The sequence below is a fragment of the Oncorhynchus mykiss genome, chromosome 5 (genome assembly GCF_013265735.2).
Source record: "Oncorhynchus mykiss isolate Arlee chromosome 5, USDA_OmykA_1.1, whole genome shotgun sequence".
Lineage (NCBI taxonomy): Eukaryota > Metazoa > Chordata > Actinopteri > Salmoniformes > Salmonidae > Oncorhynchus > Oncorhynchus mykiss.
Window position 1 is genome coordinate 92,616,827 of NC_048569.1, and position 19,029 is coordinate 92,635,855.

At 44.3% G+C, this 19,029-nt stretch overlaps 2 protein-coding genes and 1 long non-coding RNA gene across 3 annotated transcripts in view; 2 read left to right on the forward strand and 1 right to left on the reverse strand.

Annotated features, from left to right (window-relative positions):
• The window catches only part of meltf (melanotransferrin), a 22,217-nt gene extending 10,169 nt beyond the window's left edge, over window positions 1-12,048 (forward strand). Inside the window, exons 8-16 of the mRNA XM_036978825.1 lie at window positions 342-504; window positions 604-755; window positions 1,413-1,509; window positions 2,596-2,790; window positions 4,737-4,890; window positions 7,742-7,809; window positions 8,223-8,410; window positions 9,565-9,757; window positions 9,873-12,048. Of these exons, the coding sequence (XP_036834720.1) occupies window positions 342-504; window positions 604-755; window positions 1,413-1,509; window positions 2,596-2,790; window positions 4,737-4,890; window positions 7,742-7,809; window positions 8,223-8,410; window positions 9,565-9,757; window positions 9,873-9,928 (1,266 nt within the window). The 3' untranslated portion in view covers window positions 9,929-12,048. The remainder of the gene's footprint in view (window positions 1-341; window positions 505-603; window positions 756-1,412; window positions 1,510-2,595; window positions 2,791-4,736; window positions 4,891-7,741; window positions 7,810-8,222; window positions 8,411-9,564; window positions 9,758-9,872) is intronic.
• Window positions 12,049-12,775: 727 nt separating this feature from the next.
• LOC110524822 lies at window positions 12,776-14,068 on the reverse strand. The gene is made up of 2 exons (XR_002473663.2): window positions 13,935-14,068; window positions 12,776-13,739 (listed from the first exon to the last, which is right to left on the reverse strand). It is a non-coding gene; the product is annotated as an uncharacterized LOC110524822 (long non-coding RNA).
• Window positions 14,069-15,990: 1,922 nt separating this feature from the next.
• ncbp2 (nuclear cap binding protein subunit 2) lies at window positions 15,991-18,075 on the forward strand. Its single transcript, XM_036978838.1, has 4 exons — window positions 15,991-16,158; window positions 16,659-16,840; window positions 17,123-17,261; window positions 17,629-18,075. Exons 1-4 carry the CDS (start codon window positions 16,084-16,086, stop codon window positions 17,698-17,700), a joined length of 468 nt encoding a protein of 155 aa, XP_036834733.1. The 5' UTR covers window positions 15,991-16,083; the 3' UTR covers window positions 17,701-18,075.
• The last annotated feature ends 954 nt before the right edge of the window (window positions 18,076-19,029 follow it).

The window sequence follows — 19,029 nt, forward strand, 5'->3', positions numbered from 1 at the left end:
CAGTGCGTTCAAGACAATTAGGAACTTGGAAATCTCCAACCAGTGCGTTCATGACAATTAGGAACTTGGAAATCTCCAACCAGTGCGTTCAAGACAATTAGGAACTTGGAAATCTCCAACCAGTGCGTTCAAGACAATTAGGAACTTGGAAATCTCCAACCAGTGCGTTCAAGACAATTAGGAACTTGGAAATCTCCAACCAGTGCGTTCAAGACAACTAGGAACTTGGAAATCTCCAACCAGTGCGTTCAAGAGAACTGTCTGTTTCTCACAATGTCAAATGACACTCCGAGGAGTAGTCAGAGTTTTAATAAATCCTGGTTGTGTTTATTTTTCCTCAGACAAAGTCAGGTTTCCCCATCTTTCAGTCGGGCGAGTTAGGCAGCAATTTGCTGTTCAGTGATTCGTCCACAAAGTTCCTGCGGCCGGAGTATGATGATCCTAAGGCGTGGATGGGCTCCATCTACTACAGCACTCTCAAAGCCATGGACTGCATCCCAGCAGGTGAGGCCTTCTCTCTCTCTCTCTCTCTCTCTCTCTCTCTCTCTCTCACTCACTCACTCACTCACTCAGTAAGTACTGAGTATTGTTCTGTGTGTGCAGAGCTGCCCCAGTCCCTGCGTTGGTGTGTGTTGTCCAGCGATGAGCAGCAGAAGTGTGTAGACATGGCCGAGGCCTTCAGTGCCAAGTCTCTGGTCCCCAGTATCCAGTGTGTGATGGGATCTTCAGTGGATGACTGCATGAAGAAGATCCAGGTACATTTGACTTTTCTAAACACTGCCTACCTGCCACTCCAGCAGGCTCAATCTTACTTCTCAAAGTCTTAGAATGAAAGAAGGGGCGGCAGGTAGCCTAGCGGTTAGAGTGGAGCGGCGGCAGGTAGCCTAGCGGTTAGAGTGGAGGGGCGGCAGGTAGCCTAGCGGTTAGAGTGGAGCGGCGGCAGGTAGCCTAGCGGTTAGAGTGGAGCGGCGGCAGGTAGCCTAGCGGTTAGAGTGGAGGGGCGGCAGGTAGCCTAGCGGTTAGAGTGGAGGGGCGGCAGGTAGCCTAGCGGTTAGAGTGGAGGGGCGGCAGGTAGCCTAGCGGTTAGAGTGGAGGGGCGGCAGGTAGCCTAGCGGTTAGAGTGGAGGGGCGGCAGGTAGCCTAGCGGTTAGAGCGTTGGACCAGTAACCGAAAGGTTGGAAGATCGAATCCCCTGAGCTGACAGGGTGTAAAAATGTGTTGTTCTGCCCCTGAACAGGCAGTTAACCCACTGTTCCTAGGACTGTCATTATAAATAAGAATTTGTTCTTAACTGACTTGCCTAGTTAAATAAAGGTTAAATAAAAATACTATGTCTGGCAGACTCATAGGGCTCTCTTCCTACAGGGGCTGTTGAAAGTAGGAAACATGTCTTCCCTTCTGTGTGTTTGTAGAATAAAGAGGCAGATGCCATCACCCTGGATGGAGGTTACATCTACACAGCAGGGAAAAGCTACGGCCTGGTGCCTGCTGCTGGGGAGAGCTACACAGGTCTGATCCCTCTACAACCAAACTGACCCCACTACGTTTTCCTTAAGTTCTTTCCATGGGCTTTGATCATGTGATGATTTGCTGCAAATCAAAATGTATTTTGGGACAATAACTATAGACGTACACTGAAGCCTCCTCCTCTCTCCTTCCTCTCTTCCCTCCTCTCTCCCTCCTCTCTCCCTCCTCTCTTCCCTCCTCTCTTCCCTCCTCTCTTCCCTCCTCTCTCCCTCCTCTCTTCCCTCCTCTCTTCCCTCCTCTCTCCCTCCTCTCTTCCCTCCTCTCTTCCCTCCTCTCTCCCTCCTCTCTTCCTCCCTCCTCTCTCCCTCCTCTCTTCCTCCCTCCTCTCTCCCTCCTCCCTCCCTCCTATCTCCTTCCTCTCTTCCCTCCTATCTCCTTCCTCTCTTCCCTCCTCTCTTCCCTCCTCTCTCCCCTCCTCTCTCCCTCCTCTCTTCGCTCCTCTCTCCCTACTCTCTTCGCTCCTCTCTCCCTACTCTCTCCCTCCTCTCTCCATCCTCTCTTCCCTCCTCTCTCTCCCTACTCTCTCCCTACTCTCTTCCCTACTCTCTTCCCTACTCTCTCCCTACTCTCTTCCCTCCTCTCTTCCCTCCTCTCTTCCCTCCTCTCTCTCCCTACTCTCTTCCCTCCTCTCTCCATCCTCTCTTCCCTCCTCTCTCTCCCTCCTCTCTCCCTCCTCTCTCTCCCTCCTCTCTTCCCTCCTCTCTTCCCTTCTCTCTCCCTACTCTCTCCCTACTCTCTCCCTCCTCTCTTCCCTCCTCTCTCTCTCCCTACTCTCTCCCTCCACTCTCTCCCTACTTTCTCCCTCCTCTCTTCCCTCCTCTCTCCCTACTCTCTCCCTCCTCTCTCCCTCCTCTCTTCCCTCCTCTCTCTCTCCCTACTCTCTCCCTCCTCTCTCTCCCTACTCTCTCCCTCCTCTCTTCCCTCCTCTCTCCCTCCTCTCTCTCCATACTCTCTTCCCTCCCCTCTTCCCTCCTCTCTCCCCTCCTATCTCCCTCCTCTCTCTCCCTACTCTCTTCTCTCCTCTCTCCCTCCTCTCTCCCCTCCTCTCTTCCCTCATCTCTCTCTCAGGGGACAGTGATGGCAGTGTCTACTATGCTGTGGCAGTGGTGAAGAAGTCCAACAGTGACATCACCACGCTGGAGAACCTGAGGGGGAAGAGCTCCTGTCACACTGGCTACGGCCGTACAGCTGGCTGGAACATCCCCATGGGTCTGCTCATAGAGAAAGGTCTCATCAGACCAGCTCATTGTCAGATACCACAAGGTAATACACCAGGGAGTCTGTCTGTCTCTGTCTGTCTGTCTGTCTGTCTGTCTGTGCCTTTGCGCACAAGCATTGGAGTGTGTGAGTTCATTTCACTTTTCTCCTCAGTAGGTCTGACTGTCTCTCTCTCCTCCTGTCCTCCTCAGTAGGTCTGACTGTCTCTCTCTCCTTCTGTCCTCCTCAGTAGGTCTGTCTGTCTCTCTCTCACCTCATGTCCTCCTCAGTAGATCTGACCGTCTCTCTCTCCTTCTGTCCTCCTCAGTAGATCTGACTGTCTCTCTCTCCTTCTGTCCTCCTCAGTAGATCTGACAGTCTCTCTTCTCCTGTCCTCCTCAGTAGATCTGACTGTCTCTCTCTCCTTCTGTCCTCCTCAGTAGATCTGACTGTCTCTCTCACCTCCTGTCCTCCTCAGTAGATCTGACTGTCTCTCTCTCCTTCTGTCCTCCTCAGTAGATCTGACAGTCTCTCTTCTCCTGTCCTCCTCAGTAGATCTGACTGTCTCTCTCTCCTTCTGTCCTCCTCAGTAGATCTGACTGTCTCTCTCACCTCCTGTCCTCCTCAGTAGATCTGACTGTCTCTCTCACCTCCTGTCCTCCTCAGTAGATCTGACTGTCTCTCTCTCCTTCTGTCCTCCTCAGTAGATCTGACTGTCTCTCTCTCCTTCTGTCCTCCTCAGTAGATCTGACTGTCTCTCTCTCCTTCTCAGTAGATCTGACTGTCTCTCTCCTTCTGTCCTCCTCAGTAGATCTGACTGTCTCTCTCTCCTTCTGTCCTCCTCAGTAGATCTGACTGTCTCTCTTCTCCTGTCCTCCTCAGTAGATCTGACTGTCTCTCTCTCCTTCTGTCCTCCTCAGTAGATGTGACTGTCTCTCTCACCTCCTGTCCTCCTCAGTAGATCTGACTGTCTCTCTCTCCTCCTGTCCTCCTCAGTAGATCTGACTGTCTCTCTCTCCTCCTGTCCTCCTCAGTAGATATGACTGTCTCTCTCTCCTCCTGTCCTCCTCAGTAGATCTGACTGTCTCTCTCTCCTCCTGTCCTCCTCAGTAGATCTGACTGTCTCTCTTTCCTTCTGTCCTCCTCAGTAGGTCTGTCTGTCTCTCTCTCCTTCTGTCCTCCTCAGTAGATCTGACTGTCTCTCTCTCCTTCTGTCCTCCTCAGTAGATCTGACTGTCTCTCTCTCCTCCTGTTCTCCTCAGTAGATCTGACTATCTCTCTCTCCTTCTGTCCTCCTCAGTAGATCTGACTGTCTCTCTCTCCTTCTGTCCTCCTCAGTAGATCTGACTGTCTCTCTCTCCTCCTGTCCTCCTCAGTAGATCTGACTGTCTCTCTCACCTCCTGTCCTCCTCAGTAGATCTGACTGTCTCTCTCACCTCCTGTCCTCCTCAGTAGATCTGACTCTCTCTCTCTCCTTCTGTCCTCCTCGGTAGGTCTGTCTGTCTCTCTCTCCTTCTGTCCTCCTCAGTAGATCTGACTCTCTCTCTCCTTCTGTCCTCCTCAGTAGATCTGACTGTCTCGCTCTCCTCCTGTTCTCCTCAGTAGATCTGACTGTCTCTCTCTCCTTCTCAGTAGATCTGACTGTCTCTCTCTCCTTCTGTCCTCCTCAGTAGATCTGACTGTCTCTCTCTCCTTCTGTCCTCCTCAGTAGATCTGACTGTCTCTCTCTCCTTCTGTCCTCCTCAGTAGATCTGACTGTCTCTCTCTCCTTCTGTCCTCCTCAGTAGATCTGACTGTCTCTCTCTCCTCCAGTCCTCCTCAGTAGATCTGACTGTCTCTCTCTCCTCCTGTTCTCCTCAGTAGATCTGACTGTCTCTCTCTCCTCCTGTTCTCCTCAGTAGATCTGACTGTCTCTCTCTCCTCCTGTTCTCCTCAGTAGATCTGACTGTCTCTCTCTCCTCCTGTTCTCCTCAGTAGATATGACTGTCTCTCTCTCCTTCTGTCCTCCTCAGCCGCTGGAGGTTTCTTTAAGAACAGCTGTGTCCCAGGTGCCAATCAGCCTGGTTTCCCTGGCAACCTGTGTGACCTGTGTGTGGGGGACAACAAAGGGCAGAACAAGTGTGAGAAAGGCAAGGACCTGTTTGACGGATACGATGGAGCGTTCAGGTACAGTACATCTCACAACTTCCTGATCCATTTAAAGACAGATTGAGGTCTCTGTTCAGTCTGTGAAGCTGATTCAAATCAGTCTGTGAAGCTGAATCTGTTCAGTCTGTGAAGCTGAATCTATTCAGTCTGTGAAACGGACTCTATTCATTCTGTGAAGCTGATTCAATTCAGTCTGTGAAGATGGCTCTGTTCAGTCTGTGAAGCTGAATCTATTCAGCCTGTGAAACTGACTCTATTCAGTCTGTGAAGCTGAATCTGTTCAGTCTGTGAAGCTGACTCTATTCAGCCTGTGAAACTGACTCTATTCAGTCTGTGAAGCTGAATCTGTTCAGTCTGTGAAGCTGACTCTATTCAGCCTGTGAAACTGACTCTATTCAGTCTGTGAAGCTGAATCTATTCAGCCTGTGAAACTGACTCTATTCAGTCTGTGAAGCTGAATCTGTTCAGTCTGTGAAGCTGAATCTGTTCAGTCTGTGAAGCTGAATCTGTTCAGCCTGTGAAGCCGAATCTATTCAGCCTGTGAAACTGACTCTATTCAGCCTGTGAAACGGACTCTATTCATTCTGTGAAGCTGATTCAATTCAGTCTGTGAAACTGACTCTATTCAGTCTGTGAAGCTGAATCTATTCAGCCTGTGAAACGGACTCTATTCAGTCTGTGAAACTGACTCTATTCAGTCTGTGAAGCTGAATCTTTTCAGTCTGTGAAACTGACTCTATTCAGTCTGTGAAGCTGAATCTATTCAGTCTGTGAAACTGACTCTATTCAGTCTGTGAAGCTGAATCTATTCAGTCTGTGAAGCTGAATCTATTCAGTCTGTGAAGCTGATTCAATGCAGTCTGTGAAGCTGAATCTTTTCAGTCTGTGAAACTGACTCTATTCAGTCTGTGAAGCTGAATCTATTCAGTCTGTGAAGCTGAATCTATTCAGTCTGTGAAACTGAATCTATTCAGTCTGTGAAGCTGAATCTATTCAGTCTTGTGAAACTGAAACGTGACAGTTTCCGTAATAGAAATGTAAAGGTGATTTGTAATTTAGTGGACGTATGAAGCGTTCACCGAGCATGTTGTCTCCGCTAGAGCTGGAGCACTGCCTTTCAGTTTCAATCACGCTGTAAAGCTGAACTTCCGCGACTTGAATACAGCCCTTAGACATAGTAGTTTTATAAAGTGCCAAGACAATTCCATTGTAGTTATAACACCATTTACAATGTTATAGTCAAACTATGTATATCGGCCTTGGTTTGTTGTAATTGTAGACGGTAGGGAACATTCTAGAGAGAGATAGCATCATTGACATATACATTTAACATTTGAGTCATTTAGCAGACATTCTTATCCTGAGAGACTTACAGTAGATAGTGCATACATTTTAATACCCCCCCCCCCCGTGGGAATCGAACCCACAACCCCGTGGGAATCGAACCCACAACCCCGTGGGAATCGAACCCACAACCCCGTGGGAATCGAACCCACAACCCCGTGGGAATCGAACCCACAAGCCTGTGGGAATCGAACCCACAACCCCGTGAGAATCGAACCCACAACCCCGTGGGAATCGAACCCACAACCCTGTGGGAATCGAACCCACAACCCTGTGGGAATCGAACCCACAACCCTGGCGTTGCAGTTCGTTCAGACATTCCTATGGGGAAAGAATAGGGTTTTGGAATAAATGCAGAAAATGAGGTCTGAGGTAAAAACAGACTTAGCAGTTCTTCTACATTCTGTTCTATAAGATAATAGCAGTCAGTTAACATGACCTTTATGGATGATTACACTTTATGGGATTTTTTGTGAATGACGTAAATTCAACAACAACAAAAAATGACGTTAGCTGATGAAGATAATCTCATAGAACAAACCGTGTCAGATCTCCTCGACCTGTGTTTACCACAGACCTTATTTTTTACTACCTTTCTCCAAACATAGAACAAACCGTGTCAGATCTCCTCGACCTGTGTTTACCACAGACCTTATTTTCTACTACCTTTCTCCAAACATAGAACAAACCGTGTCAGATCTCCTCGACCTGTGTTTACCACAGACCTTATTTTCTACCTTTCTCCAAACATAGAACAAACCGTGTCAGATCTCCTCGACCTGTGTTTACCACAGACCTTATTTACTACCTTTCTCCAAACATAGAACAAACCGTGTCAGATCTCCTCGACCTGTGTTTACCACAGACCTTATTTTTTACTACCTTTCTCCAAACATAGAACACACCGTGTCAGATCTCCTCGACCTGTGTTTACCACAGACCTTATTTTCTACTACCTTTCTCCAAACATAGAACAAACCGTGTCAGATCTCCTCGACCTGTGTTTACCACAGACCTTATTTTCTACTACCTTTCTCCAAACATAGAACAAACCGTGTCAGATCTCCTCGACCTGTGTTTACCACAGACCTTATTTTCTACTACCTTTCTCCAAACATAGAACAAACCGTGTCAGATCTCCTCGACCTGTGTTTACCACAGACCTTATTTTCTACTACCTTTCTCCAAACATAGAACAAACCGTGTCAGATCTCCTCGACCTGTGTTTACCACAGACCTTATTTTTTACTACCTTTCTCCAAACATAGAACAAACCGTGTCAGATCTCCTCGACCTGTGTTTACCACAGACCTTATTTTTTACTACCTTTCTCCAAACATAGAACAAACCGTGTCAGATCTCCTCGACCTGTGTTTACCACAGACCTTATTTTCTACCTTTCTCCAAACACACTACAACAACAAAAAACGCCATTCATTTTCTCCATAGTCTTTGTCCAACGAACCGTGGCAGCGTTAGTGTCAACATAAAGACCCCATTTACTATTTAACTCTATTTGTATCAGGTGTTTGGCCACAGGAACTGGAGAGGTGGCCTTCATCAAGCACACCACTGTCTTCCAAAACACTGATGGTAAGAGTGTGTGTGTGTGTGTGTGTGTGTGTGTGTGTGTGTGTGTGTGTGTGTGTGTGTGTGTGTGTGTGTGCGCATGTGTGTGTGTGCGCGCGTGTGTGTGTGTGTGTGTGTGTGTGTGTGTGTGTGTGTGTGTGTGTGTGTGTGTGTGTGTGTGTGTGTGTGTGTGTGTGTTTTTTGCATACCATCTCCGGTCAGGAAACCAACCATTGTTATCATTGCACCATAACCCCACTACCAGAATCATAAACTTGTTCAGAGGATGTGGAAATGTTTTCCAGTCATTAACAACTTGCTGACACGTTGCTCTTTGACTCCATAACTTCATATCAGTATTTGTGAATTAGGAGAGTTATCTCTGTATATCTGCGGTACGTTTTCTATCTCTGTGTGTTTATCTCTCTGTCCTCTAGGTAATTCAGGTGAGTCGTGGGCCATTGACCTGCAGTCTAAGGACTTCCAGCTGCTGTGTCCCCACGGCTCCAGGGCAGAGGTCACCCAGTACGCCCACTGTAACCTGGCCCGCGTCCCCTCCCACGCTGTCATGGTACGGCCAGACACCAACATCTACGCCCTCTATGGCCTGCTGGACAAAGCACAGGTACGACTGACCGGGCCTTTGGTTCTTTGAGTGACTGATTGGTTGATTGAGTGATTAGTTGATTTATTGAATGATTGGTTGAGTGAGTGAGTGTTTGGTCGATTTGTTGACTGTTTGAGGGATTGGTTGATTTATTAGTTGAGTGAGTGAGTGAGTGAGTGAGTGAGTGAGTGGAGTGAGTGGAGTGAGTGATTGAGTGAGGTACTTGAGTGAGTGAGTGAGTGTTTGGTCGATTTGTTGACTGTTTGAGGGATTGGTTGATTTATTAGTTGAGTGAGTGAGTGAGTGTTTGGTCGATTTGTTGATTGATTGTATGATTGGTTGATTTATTGGTTGAGTGAGTGAGTGAGTGAGTGGGTGAGTGAGTGGGTGAGTGAGTGAGTGAGTGAGTGAGGTGAGTGAGTGAGTGAGGTGAGTGAGGTAATTTTGTGAGTGAGTGTTTGGTCGATTTGTTGACTGTTTGAGGGATTGGTTGATTTATTAGTTGAGTGCGTGAGTGGGTGAGTGGAGTGAGGTGAGTGAGTGAGTGAGTGGAGTGAGGTGAGTGAGTGAGTGAGTATTTGTATGATTGGTTGATTTATTGATTATTTTATTGAGTGATTGGATTGATTTGTTGACTGTTTGAGGGATTGGTTGATTTATTAGTTGAGTGAGTGAGTGAGTGAGTGGAGTGAGTGAGTGAGTGAGTGGAGTGAGTGAGTGAGTGAGTGAGTGAGTGAGTGAGTGGAGTGAGTGAGTGGAGTGAGGTGAGTGAGTGAGTGAGTATTTGTATGATTGGTTGATTTATTGATTATTTTATTGAGTGATTGGATTGATTTGTTGACTGTTTGAGGGATTGGTTGATTTATTAGTTGAGTGAGTGAGTGAGTGAGTGAGTGAGTGAGTGGAGTGAGTGAGTGAGTGGAGTGAGTGAGTGAGTGAGTGAGTGAGTGAGTGAGTGAGTGAGTGAGTGAGTGAGTGAGTGAGTGAGTGAGGTGAGTGAGTGAGTGAGTGAGTGAGTGAGTGAGTGAGTGAGTGAGTGTTTGGTCGATTTGTTGATTGATTGTATAACATAACATAACATAACATAACATAACATAAATATCCCTTCTACACACACCTGAAAACGGTGAACTACATGTTGATACACTTGTGTCCTCTTCATCTCCCTCCAGGAGTACTATAGTAGTGACACGGGTTCAGAGTTCAAGATGTTTGACTCGTCTAAGTACCAGGGCTCTGACCTCATCTTCAAAGACTCCACTGTCAGCATGATCGGAGTGGCCGAGAGGAAGACCTATGACAAGTGGCTGGGACAGGGCTACATGGACTCACTTACCAACATGGAGTGCAACTCCTCTGCTAAAGGTACTGTACACAAACACACTCTCTTTGATCTATCTCATTTTACTGACGGTAATGCTTTAGGAACAGTAGCTTTCCTATGTGCTGGTGTACTGAAGTATGTTTGTTTGGCCTACAGCACTGTCTTCCCTGCTCCTGGTGTCTCTGATGAGCTCCATCTTCCTCTGGGTGTAAGAAGCCATGTCCTAACCCAACCCAGCCCCTGTCCAAGTTCCAGCCCCAACCCAGTCCCCCTGTCCAAGTTCCAGCCCCAAACCAGTCCCCCTGTCCAAGTTCCAGCCCCAACCCAGTCCACCTGTCCAAGTTCCAGCCCCAACCCAGTCCCCCTGTCCAAGTTCCAGCCCCAACCCAGCCCCCCTGTCCAAGTTCCAGCCCCAACCCAGTCCACCTGTCCAAGTTCCAGCCCCAACCCAGCCCCCCTGTCCAAGTTCCAGCCCCAACCCAGTCCCTCTGTCCAAGTTCCAGCCCCATTCCTTCACCAACCCCAGTAGCCTACTCCCTCTGTAGGGAATCTCTCCTCTTCTGCCAAAGCGCCAGCAATAACACTACACATTACCACCCAGCACATTACCACCCAGCACAGTACTACCCAGCACATTACCACCCAGCACAGTACTACCCAGCACATTACCACCCAGCACAGTACTACCCAGCACATTACCACCCAGTACATTATTACCCAGCACATTACCACCCAGTACATTACCACCCAGCACATTACCACCCAGCGAATCACAGCAGCATTTCCTGTCATGTTGGAATCTTTAGAAGATGATGTCTGCATCCCTTCCTGTATCTGATTCATAGCTTATGATTGTACTTTAGATTCATAGCTTGTGATTGTACTTTATTCTACTGTATATGTTGATGCTAGGATTTGTGAGGAAGGAAAACATGTTGAAAATACTATTTGACTTGGGTCTAAATTATGGTCACTGTTGTTGAGTCAAGGTGCTTATTGAGTCAGTGAGTCAAATTTGCTTATTGAGTCAGTGAGTCAAAGTGCTTATTGAGTCAGTGAGTCAAAGTGCTTATTGAGTCAGTGAGTCAAAGTGCTTATTGAGTCAGTGAGTCAAAGTGCTTATTGAGTCAGTGAGTCAAATTTGCTTATTGAGTCAGTGAGTCAAAGTGCTTATTGAGCTTGTCTCTCAATGGGGAAAATATCCTGTTTTCTTTGGTTGAGCTACAGATGATGAAGTCCTTCCCAACCAGAGATGACGAAGGATTGCTATTACGCTTACTGACGGTAACTGCCATATCAGTGTATATGTTTTTACCCGTTACATACTTTACTATGCAGTGTTTGTCTCTCCGCAAGGTGTGTATTTCTTACACCGACTATTGTGAGTACTACTTATGGGCACAAGCCATATCTGGGAATATGGCGTGTTTTGCACAGTCTGCCTTTACTGTATAAGCTAATGCCATATCAGTGAATATGCACTGCTTGAACTACAGGATGTGTGTTGTGAAATGTTTTTGAAAAGAGTCAAATAGGGGGTGTTTTATTCATATGTTCTCCCCAAATCCTGGAAAGACAAAACATTTAAGCCAAGACAACTTGCTCACTATCTGTATTTAGGGTCTCGATTCAATCCGTATCGCGGGAAGTTCAGCGTTACAGCGTGAATAGAGGCCTAGAAGTTTCCATTTGCTTGGCTGGTAATCAAATTCTACGATAAGAATGATGTGAATTATAGCCTACTGATAAATATTATGGATTGGAACCTGCTTGCACCTGATATGCACTTGTTTTGGAGAGAACATTGAACAAGCCATCCTTGTTTTTTTTGCTTTTGAAACTTAGGTGTACTTTGATTTTAAAGTAATGTGGAATTTTGAAAATTACAGAGTCAGGTTTAAATTCTTATATTACATTTCAATGTTGTACACATGAGCTAAAATCCATCATCTATAACAACAGTGATTATAAGGAATGGAACTCAACCCAACCCTGATTCCTGCATTGTGATGGCGCAGTGTTCGATTGATTTTTGCTGCTCTCGTGCAATTTTGTGTTCCTGTCCAGTAGATCCGCTTGATTTGTATGTGTATTTCAATGAGACATAAGTTTATATGATGCTCAGCTACCATATCAGTGTATATGTACAGAGTACTGACTCATTTCTGTCAGAAACAAACGCTTGCCTTCAAAGTTATAGCAATTTCTTCGATGAAATGATAAACATGTAACTAATATTTAGTTGCCAGGCCAGTGCGTCTGCATAAGTATTGCTACAAAACTGCGTCTTTAAGAATTCTCTGCTGTTCTTATTAAAAATCTGCATATGGAAGCTGGTGGTCGATCGTGAAACATTTTACTGTCGTAGTAGGTTGTGAATGAGAGCCTGTACATTGTGTCAGTCAGCCCATCTACAGAGTCAAGGACTGTGCAATACATTCTTGGTGGACGTGACAATCACCACGTCGATTGTTTAAAGTTACAACGAAATATACTCGCACACAATTATGGACTGAAGTCGTTGCGTTCTTTGCTGCAACGGCAGTTTGAATGGAAGTTGTTGGAAGAGTTTGTGAGGTTCAGGGACTCAAGGTTCAGAACCAAGGACGGTTATTATAGCCTCTTTATGGGCCAACCTATGACAAAGTGAAACAGTGGACTTTAAACATGCAAGGTGAGTGGAGGTTCGTCTACACACAGTAATCAACACAATGCTACACTTAGCCATAGCAGACTCACAAAAAGGCAATTACTTTTGTACTAGCTAGTAGCTAGCATAGCATAGCCTAGCCCTAACTGTCTGCTACCCGAACTTGTCAGTCAGCTTCCTCCTCAGGTGTAAAACACACGCTGGTGACGAAGTGCTCTATTCAATACATATCACCTGAAGAGTTACAGATTTCGCAATAGAAATGTAAAGGTAAATTCCGATTGAGCCCGACATGCAGCGTTTACCGTGAAAGCCAACATTGCCTTTGAATTTCAATTGGACTTTAGTGCAGAATTTTCCACAATACGGATTGATTGAATAGAGGCCTAAACCTCGTGTTGTCTAGTCATTTGTTTTTTATCTGAATGATCTTTTATTGGTAAAATACATGACATTTAAAAGCTCACTAAGATTTGGCCAATAGGTGAGGACAATCCAAACACCTCAAGTCATAATATGTCATGGGAACTGACGTGGGACTGCATGACAGCAAACGTACTATATGATGGTATTCTGCAAGTCAGATCAGGTAGACAATTCCAGATCTACAAACACAAACTCCTAAATAAAGACTACTGGGTAGATTGCAACGACTCTTTGTCTCCAGTATGCAGACGTCTTACAGTAGGCTAACTAACCACAAACCTAGACCTGTTACAGTAGACTCATCCACCACAAACCCCAACATTCATTACAGGGGCACAACTTTGTTTTTAAACCAGTCAGATAAACACTCCACACTCATTACATGAGATCTCCCTGATGGAAAATTAATCTTGAGTATGTTTTGAGACATAGTAGCTGGTTTACCAGTAGCTTAGTGTTCCCGTCAATATATTAAAATATTGGCTCAGTCATGTAATAGTAGTCGGCCTAGACAGTTGTGGGACGGGTCACGTTGTCGGTCACGTTATCAACAGTTCACATGATTGTTTGTCTGTCATACAGACATAAGACTACTGCTTAATTTCTTCATTTCTTTATTTGTCCCTGAGCGTCTCTGAAGCCATCTTTCACCTCCTTGACAAAAGTCTCCCTCACTCTTCTGAACCGGGTCCCGATGTCACCAGCGTCTCGGGGAATCCGTCCGTTTGCCTCTTGCCGAACCTGGCGTAGCGTGTCTGACTTCAGGACCTTCGCCGTCGCAACCTTCCCAGCGATTTGTGCTTTGATGATCGCAAAAGCTGTGATCTGTGCCGCACGTCGGATAGGTCGAGACTCCGCTAGTTTCTCAATGACTCGTGGATTGTTCAGGAAAGAGAACAACATACGAATGATGGCCATCTCGCACAGTAAATAAATGGTCTTGTTACCTGTAAAACAAACGACAAGACAGCTGATGTTATTTCACTGCCCAGAGTTAGCTAACCAGCTAGCTAGCTACTCGTCTTCCCGAAAAATACGTTAGTGCATGAGAAAACATCAATACTCTTTTTATTATAACATGCTGTAAGGAGCCACTGGTAAAGTTAAGATTAATATCGAAGAGTTCCTCATATACTTCATACTTCCTTGTTCATTCAGATGACCGCTACTTTGAGACGCGAGGTTACATCAGAGACACACTGTTCTGCCAGCAGCATAAAAGATGGCGTCAATTTGTATGGGAATAAAGAATCCTTCAAAATAAAAGCTGCCATTTTAAAAACATTGAAATGTGGATAACTAAATCAAAATATATTACATTTTAATCCATGCCCATTTTTATTGTGCTAATAAGTAAATACAATAACGAATTTATAGAAACAATTACAAATCTGCTTCTTAAGACCACTTTCGATGTATTATGCGCAAAATGGCAGTGGACACACTTTTATGTGCAAATATTGATATAATAACCATCATATTGAAACCCGGAGTCACTCAATGACAGGCTGTGTGGTCCTCCCGACCACGACTCCATAAAGCATGTAATTTATTAGGCTACAGATGAAATAAACTGTGAAGAACTTCACAAGGTATTGAAAGTGCAAGGTGATGAGCTTGATGCTTCCTTCCAATAAATATCCAGGGTCTTATTCGGGTGACATGATGATCGATGCTTGGCTGCCGTTTTGACAAAATTAAAAAATAATCTCACTCTTTTGTCCATAATAATGTCATCGTGTAGGCTATATCCGTACTATATCTGTGGGCACATTTGCTATAAAACGTCACTTTTCTTTTGGTGACAAAATCATCAGTAGATTTGAAAATGCGATGGAAACACATTTAACTTTTCATTTTTAATTTGGCACATGGGAATTTTACCACGAAAGTCATTTTTATGTGTCGTATGATCATCACTCACAGCACGGACATTTTATTTATGCATATTTTTGAATATTCGCATGAAAATCTGTTGCCAATTGGATGGAAAACTAGCAATAGAATGGAATTATCGTTACAAAAAAACCCCCCATGAAAATCTGTTGCCAATTGGATGGAAAACTAGCAATAGAATGGAATTATCGTTACAAAACCCCCCCCCCATGAAAATCACATTAACTGCACTGCCCCTTTAAAAAAAAAACAACACCAAAACTAAAACAGGCTGCTTCACATACTTAATCGCCTGCTTGATGGGTCAACTGTGGATGGTCTTCCCATTGATTAAAACTGATTAGGTAGGTTTATGCCACCAGAACACAGCTGGCCCAATGGGCAATTTACCAACAGTTGCCTGGACTTCACAGAAACATGAACATTCATACAGTTGCATTGTATGTTCTACAAACCGATTTGATATCAATATTGAATTGATAAAAAATGCAACTGATATTAATATAGATTTTCCATTTCGGTGCCCATAACTCATTTAATGGATGTATTCTATAAGTGATTGAAATGACTGAATTGTATCATAGTGTCAGACCATCATTTTTTTACTGACACATTTAATGAAACTGGTGATTGAAATTGATGAATGTATCATAGTGTGTGTTAGACCAGTGGTTCCCAAAAATGTTCGGTTACTGTGCCTATTTGGCTCTGCCTGGTGTACCCCTGAAGTACCCTCTCATGTGCATTTTACCAAGAGGCCTATGGTCTCATTGGTCTTCTCAAGTACAGCCTGTGGATAGGCCAAGTAACCCGAGGGGTCCTAGTACCCCTGGTTGGGAACCAATGTGTTGGACCATGAATTAACTGACACATTTGATACAATTTCAGACCCATGTTTCAAAACACAGGTACTATACTTTTTATATATAGCATAAAATGTATTTGGGGTTTCAAATAGGGTGTATTGCATTGTGGCCAATGTAATGGGTTGAGTAGAAAGTGTTTCTGGGTATACAGACCTCAGTCCCCCATGAAATAACACCATATATAGATTCTACAGAACCTAGTGAGTAATTACAACCCCACTTTTACTTTGGCACCTAGAAACGTTCTCTCTGTAAGACAATGTGTATTTAATGTACTGCATTGGGGACATTTATTTTTACCTTGGAACTTGTTTAAAAAACAAACAAATTGAATGCAAATGTTATTTAAATATGAACAAATATGAAACATTGTTAATGTTTAGAGAATATTTTTTCGTATATGAATAAATAAAGGTTAATTACACCTTTTTTTTTACTAAATTCCGTGACCCGGAAGTACTTTTTTTGTGTTGTTGACGAGACGTTGATGTAAGGAACACATTTCTCCGCTCATCTTTGAAGCGACACAATGTCTATTAAATTGAATGCGCTATTCAGCGACTCCTACGTTGATGTAAGCCAATACAGAGACCAACATTTTAAGGTAAGGAATGGTTTAAATTAATCGGGAACCAACCAGTAGAATAGTTTTGCTAGCTAACGTTAGCTATCTGTTGCGCTAGCAAGCTACCGGTAGCTTGCAACGTGCTGCCTTTTCTTTCAGACAAACGTTGTTTATCACTTACATGTGGCTTTCACACCATGAATATTGTATTTCAGGATGATTTCCTCCTAAGAATGGGTCGGAAAGTGTTTTCAAAGAGACCAACCTGTAATTAGCTACAATTTAAAGAGCAAATCAAACTGACCTCTAATCAGACTGGTCTCAGTCTAGACGTTATATTTAAATACGAGACATTGAAATTAGCATATGTTTGGTATGGTTACATGAGATGGAGTCTTATGTAAAAACGTATATTATACTGCAAACGTTTACCCATATTAGTGGTGAATAATACTAACAGCTAATGTTAGTGTAATTGTCCTCCTGGCTGTGCAGTTACTAGACTCTTCTAAAGATGTTCTCTCCCCCCCATCCTCCAGGGAAATCGATATGAGCAAGAGAAACTGTTGAAGCAGGCTAACACACTCTACGTGGGTAACCTGTCCTTTTACACCACAGAGGAACAAGTGTACGAGCTCTTCTCCAAGAGCGGGGACGTGAAGAGAATAATCATCGGCCTGGATAAGGTGAAGAAGACGGCGTGCGGCTTCTGCTTCGTCGAGTATCCTTTAAAAAAAAACTTGTGTGTGTTTTGGTTCGACATTTTTTAAAATTCTATACCCATACACTTAGGGCTCCCGGACCCAGATTAAAACCAGTCCTACACTAAAAAGGCCTCCGATTAAGCCTAGTCCTATCAATCAAATGTATTTATAAAGCCCTTTTTTTACATCAGCCGATGTAGTCCTACACTAAAGCACAGTCAGTTGAGAGTGACCCTCGGATGTCCAATAGTAGGCTTAATCTGTGTTCCTGGAAACTGGCACCTTGACCCCTGTACCAGATACTACACGCGTACAGATGCTGAAAATGCCATGAGGTTTGTCAACGGGACACGTCTGGATGACCGCATCATCAGAACTGACTGGGACGCTGGTTTTAAAGAAGGCAGGCAGTACGGTCGTGGCAAGTCCGGTGGTCAGGTAAATTTACACCGGGGAAATGCATGTTTACTACCTCAGAGACGACAACAGTTGTATATTAGTTAGTTAGCCATCTCTGGTTGTTTATATTGGAATAGATAGTTTTCATTAAAGTGGTACCGTTAACTGGTTATTGTTTGGATGAGAACTTTGAAAGTTACATAACATTACTGTATTAAACAGGACAATCATGTTCAATGTTAATAGGTTATGTAATTGTGACCATGTTGTCTTACCGTTCTGGAACCTGATAGGATCTATCATGAGGAGACCGTTCAGTCCTGTGAACTATGTCACCCCCTAATAGACCCAAATACTTAACCGGGTCCGTGGCAAAACAAACAAGTCAGTCTCTTTTTCTCCTCAGGTCAGAGACGAATACAGACAAGATTATGACCCAGCCCGGGGGGGCTATGGGAAAGTTGTCTCTCGGCCATAAAACATGTCCTATGCTGTTTCTTTGGGGAGGGCTATGGGGAAACTAGTGTCACGAGCCTGAGTCAACATGTTACTGCTGTTTCTTTGCCCTTTTTCCAGGTAAGAGATGAATCTAGACAGGATTATGACCCTGCTCGAGGTGAATGTGGGAAATTAGCTCAGCTGCAGAAACCTCCTGAGGGACGGAACAGTTTAGTTTGGGTTCCAAGCAGACGTCTGCCAGGGTTTTCTAATGACTCGTTTATTTAGAAGTCTTCTGTGAAGCATTTTTCAGTTAACCATAGTTCCAACAGTCATGCCCGGTGTGACACACGTTTACAAATGTAATTGTCTCCCAAACTGTATACTTTCAAAAAAATAAAATCTTTTAACGTTATTTTCTTAATGTATCTGCTATACAAACTGGAACACTACTTTGGTAATGTGGAGCAACTCATCGGATTGAGTAGTTTCTTATGGATGAAGTGTGTGTGTGTGTGTGTGTGTGTAAACACAGGTTCACTGCTGACTGTTTAAGGTCCATGGAGGTGATACTGATGGCCTTTCAGTTTATGGCTCCTACGGTTGTGTCTAGATGGAGAAAAGCTACGGACCTAAAACTTGCCTGTTCGAGTTGCGACAACTACAGCAATTTTGACGAACCATAACCCAATTCTCCTAACCTGCTGTATAGGCCATAAACCATCAGTGTCCCAACACCAGGATTCAATAGGATGGCAGGTTATAGGCATTGTGGCTTTTAAAGGCAATTTTTGACTGAGCCGTTATCTTGAATGGGATCTCTGTGTCTGCAGGAACATTACCTTTAAATGTAAACTGTGATTTTAATTGAGCTCGAGTATCAGGGAATCACCACACGCATGTGCCGGTCAGTTACACCAAGTAACTTTACAAACTTCATATCACCATTAAACGTCCTCATATGGGTGATTGTTTGCTGAAGTAGTTAACATGAACAGACGGATCCATCGAGTTGACAAACATCTGCTCTTTTGTCATTTACATTTCAATTTCAGAAAGTAAACCACGTTCTCCTAATTGAAGAGAATTCAAAATGGAATTGACACTTTTCTCTAAAAAAGCATAATGGAATCGTGGCTGGGCATCCTAACAACCCTGTGCTGTCATCTCAACATTACCTAAAACTAAAAAGTGTTTGACTGTATTCAGGGGTTAATTTAGGAAGGAAACGGTTCCATTTTAGGATGAGACAGCATACATTGGGAACCTTTGAGGACAGTTTACCCATCTAGAGAATCCCAATTTAATCTCTAGGTGTTTGTCAGCATAACACAGTAACTGAAAATTGAATCAAAATCGGAAAGTTTCT

What these genes read in the sequence shown, in the direction of transcription:
- ncbp2 (XM_036978838.1), top strand. Translation starts at nt 16,084, where the DNA reads ATGTCTATTAAATTGAATGCGCTATTCAGCGACTCCTACGTTGATGTA. An exon ending in ACAGAGACCAACATTTTAAG is followed by an intron (nt 16,159 to 16,658) that starts GTAAGGAATGGT and finishes CCCATCCTCCAG; the next exon opens with GGAAATCGATATGAGCAAGA. An exon ending in TGCGGCTTCTGCTTCGTCGA is followed by an intron (nt 16,841 to 17,122) that starts GTATCCTTTAAA and finishes CCCCTGTACCAG; the next exon opens with ATACTACACGCGTACAGATG.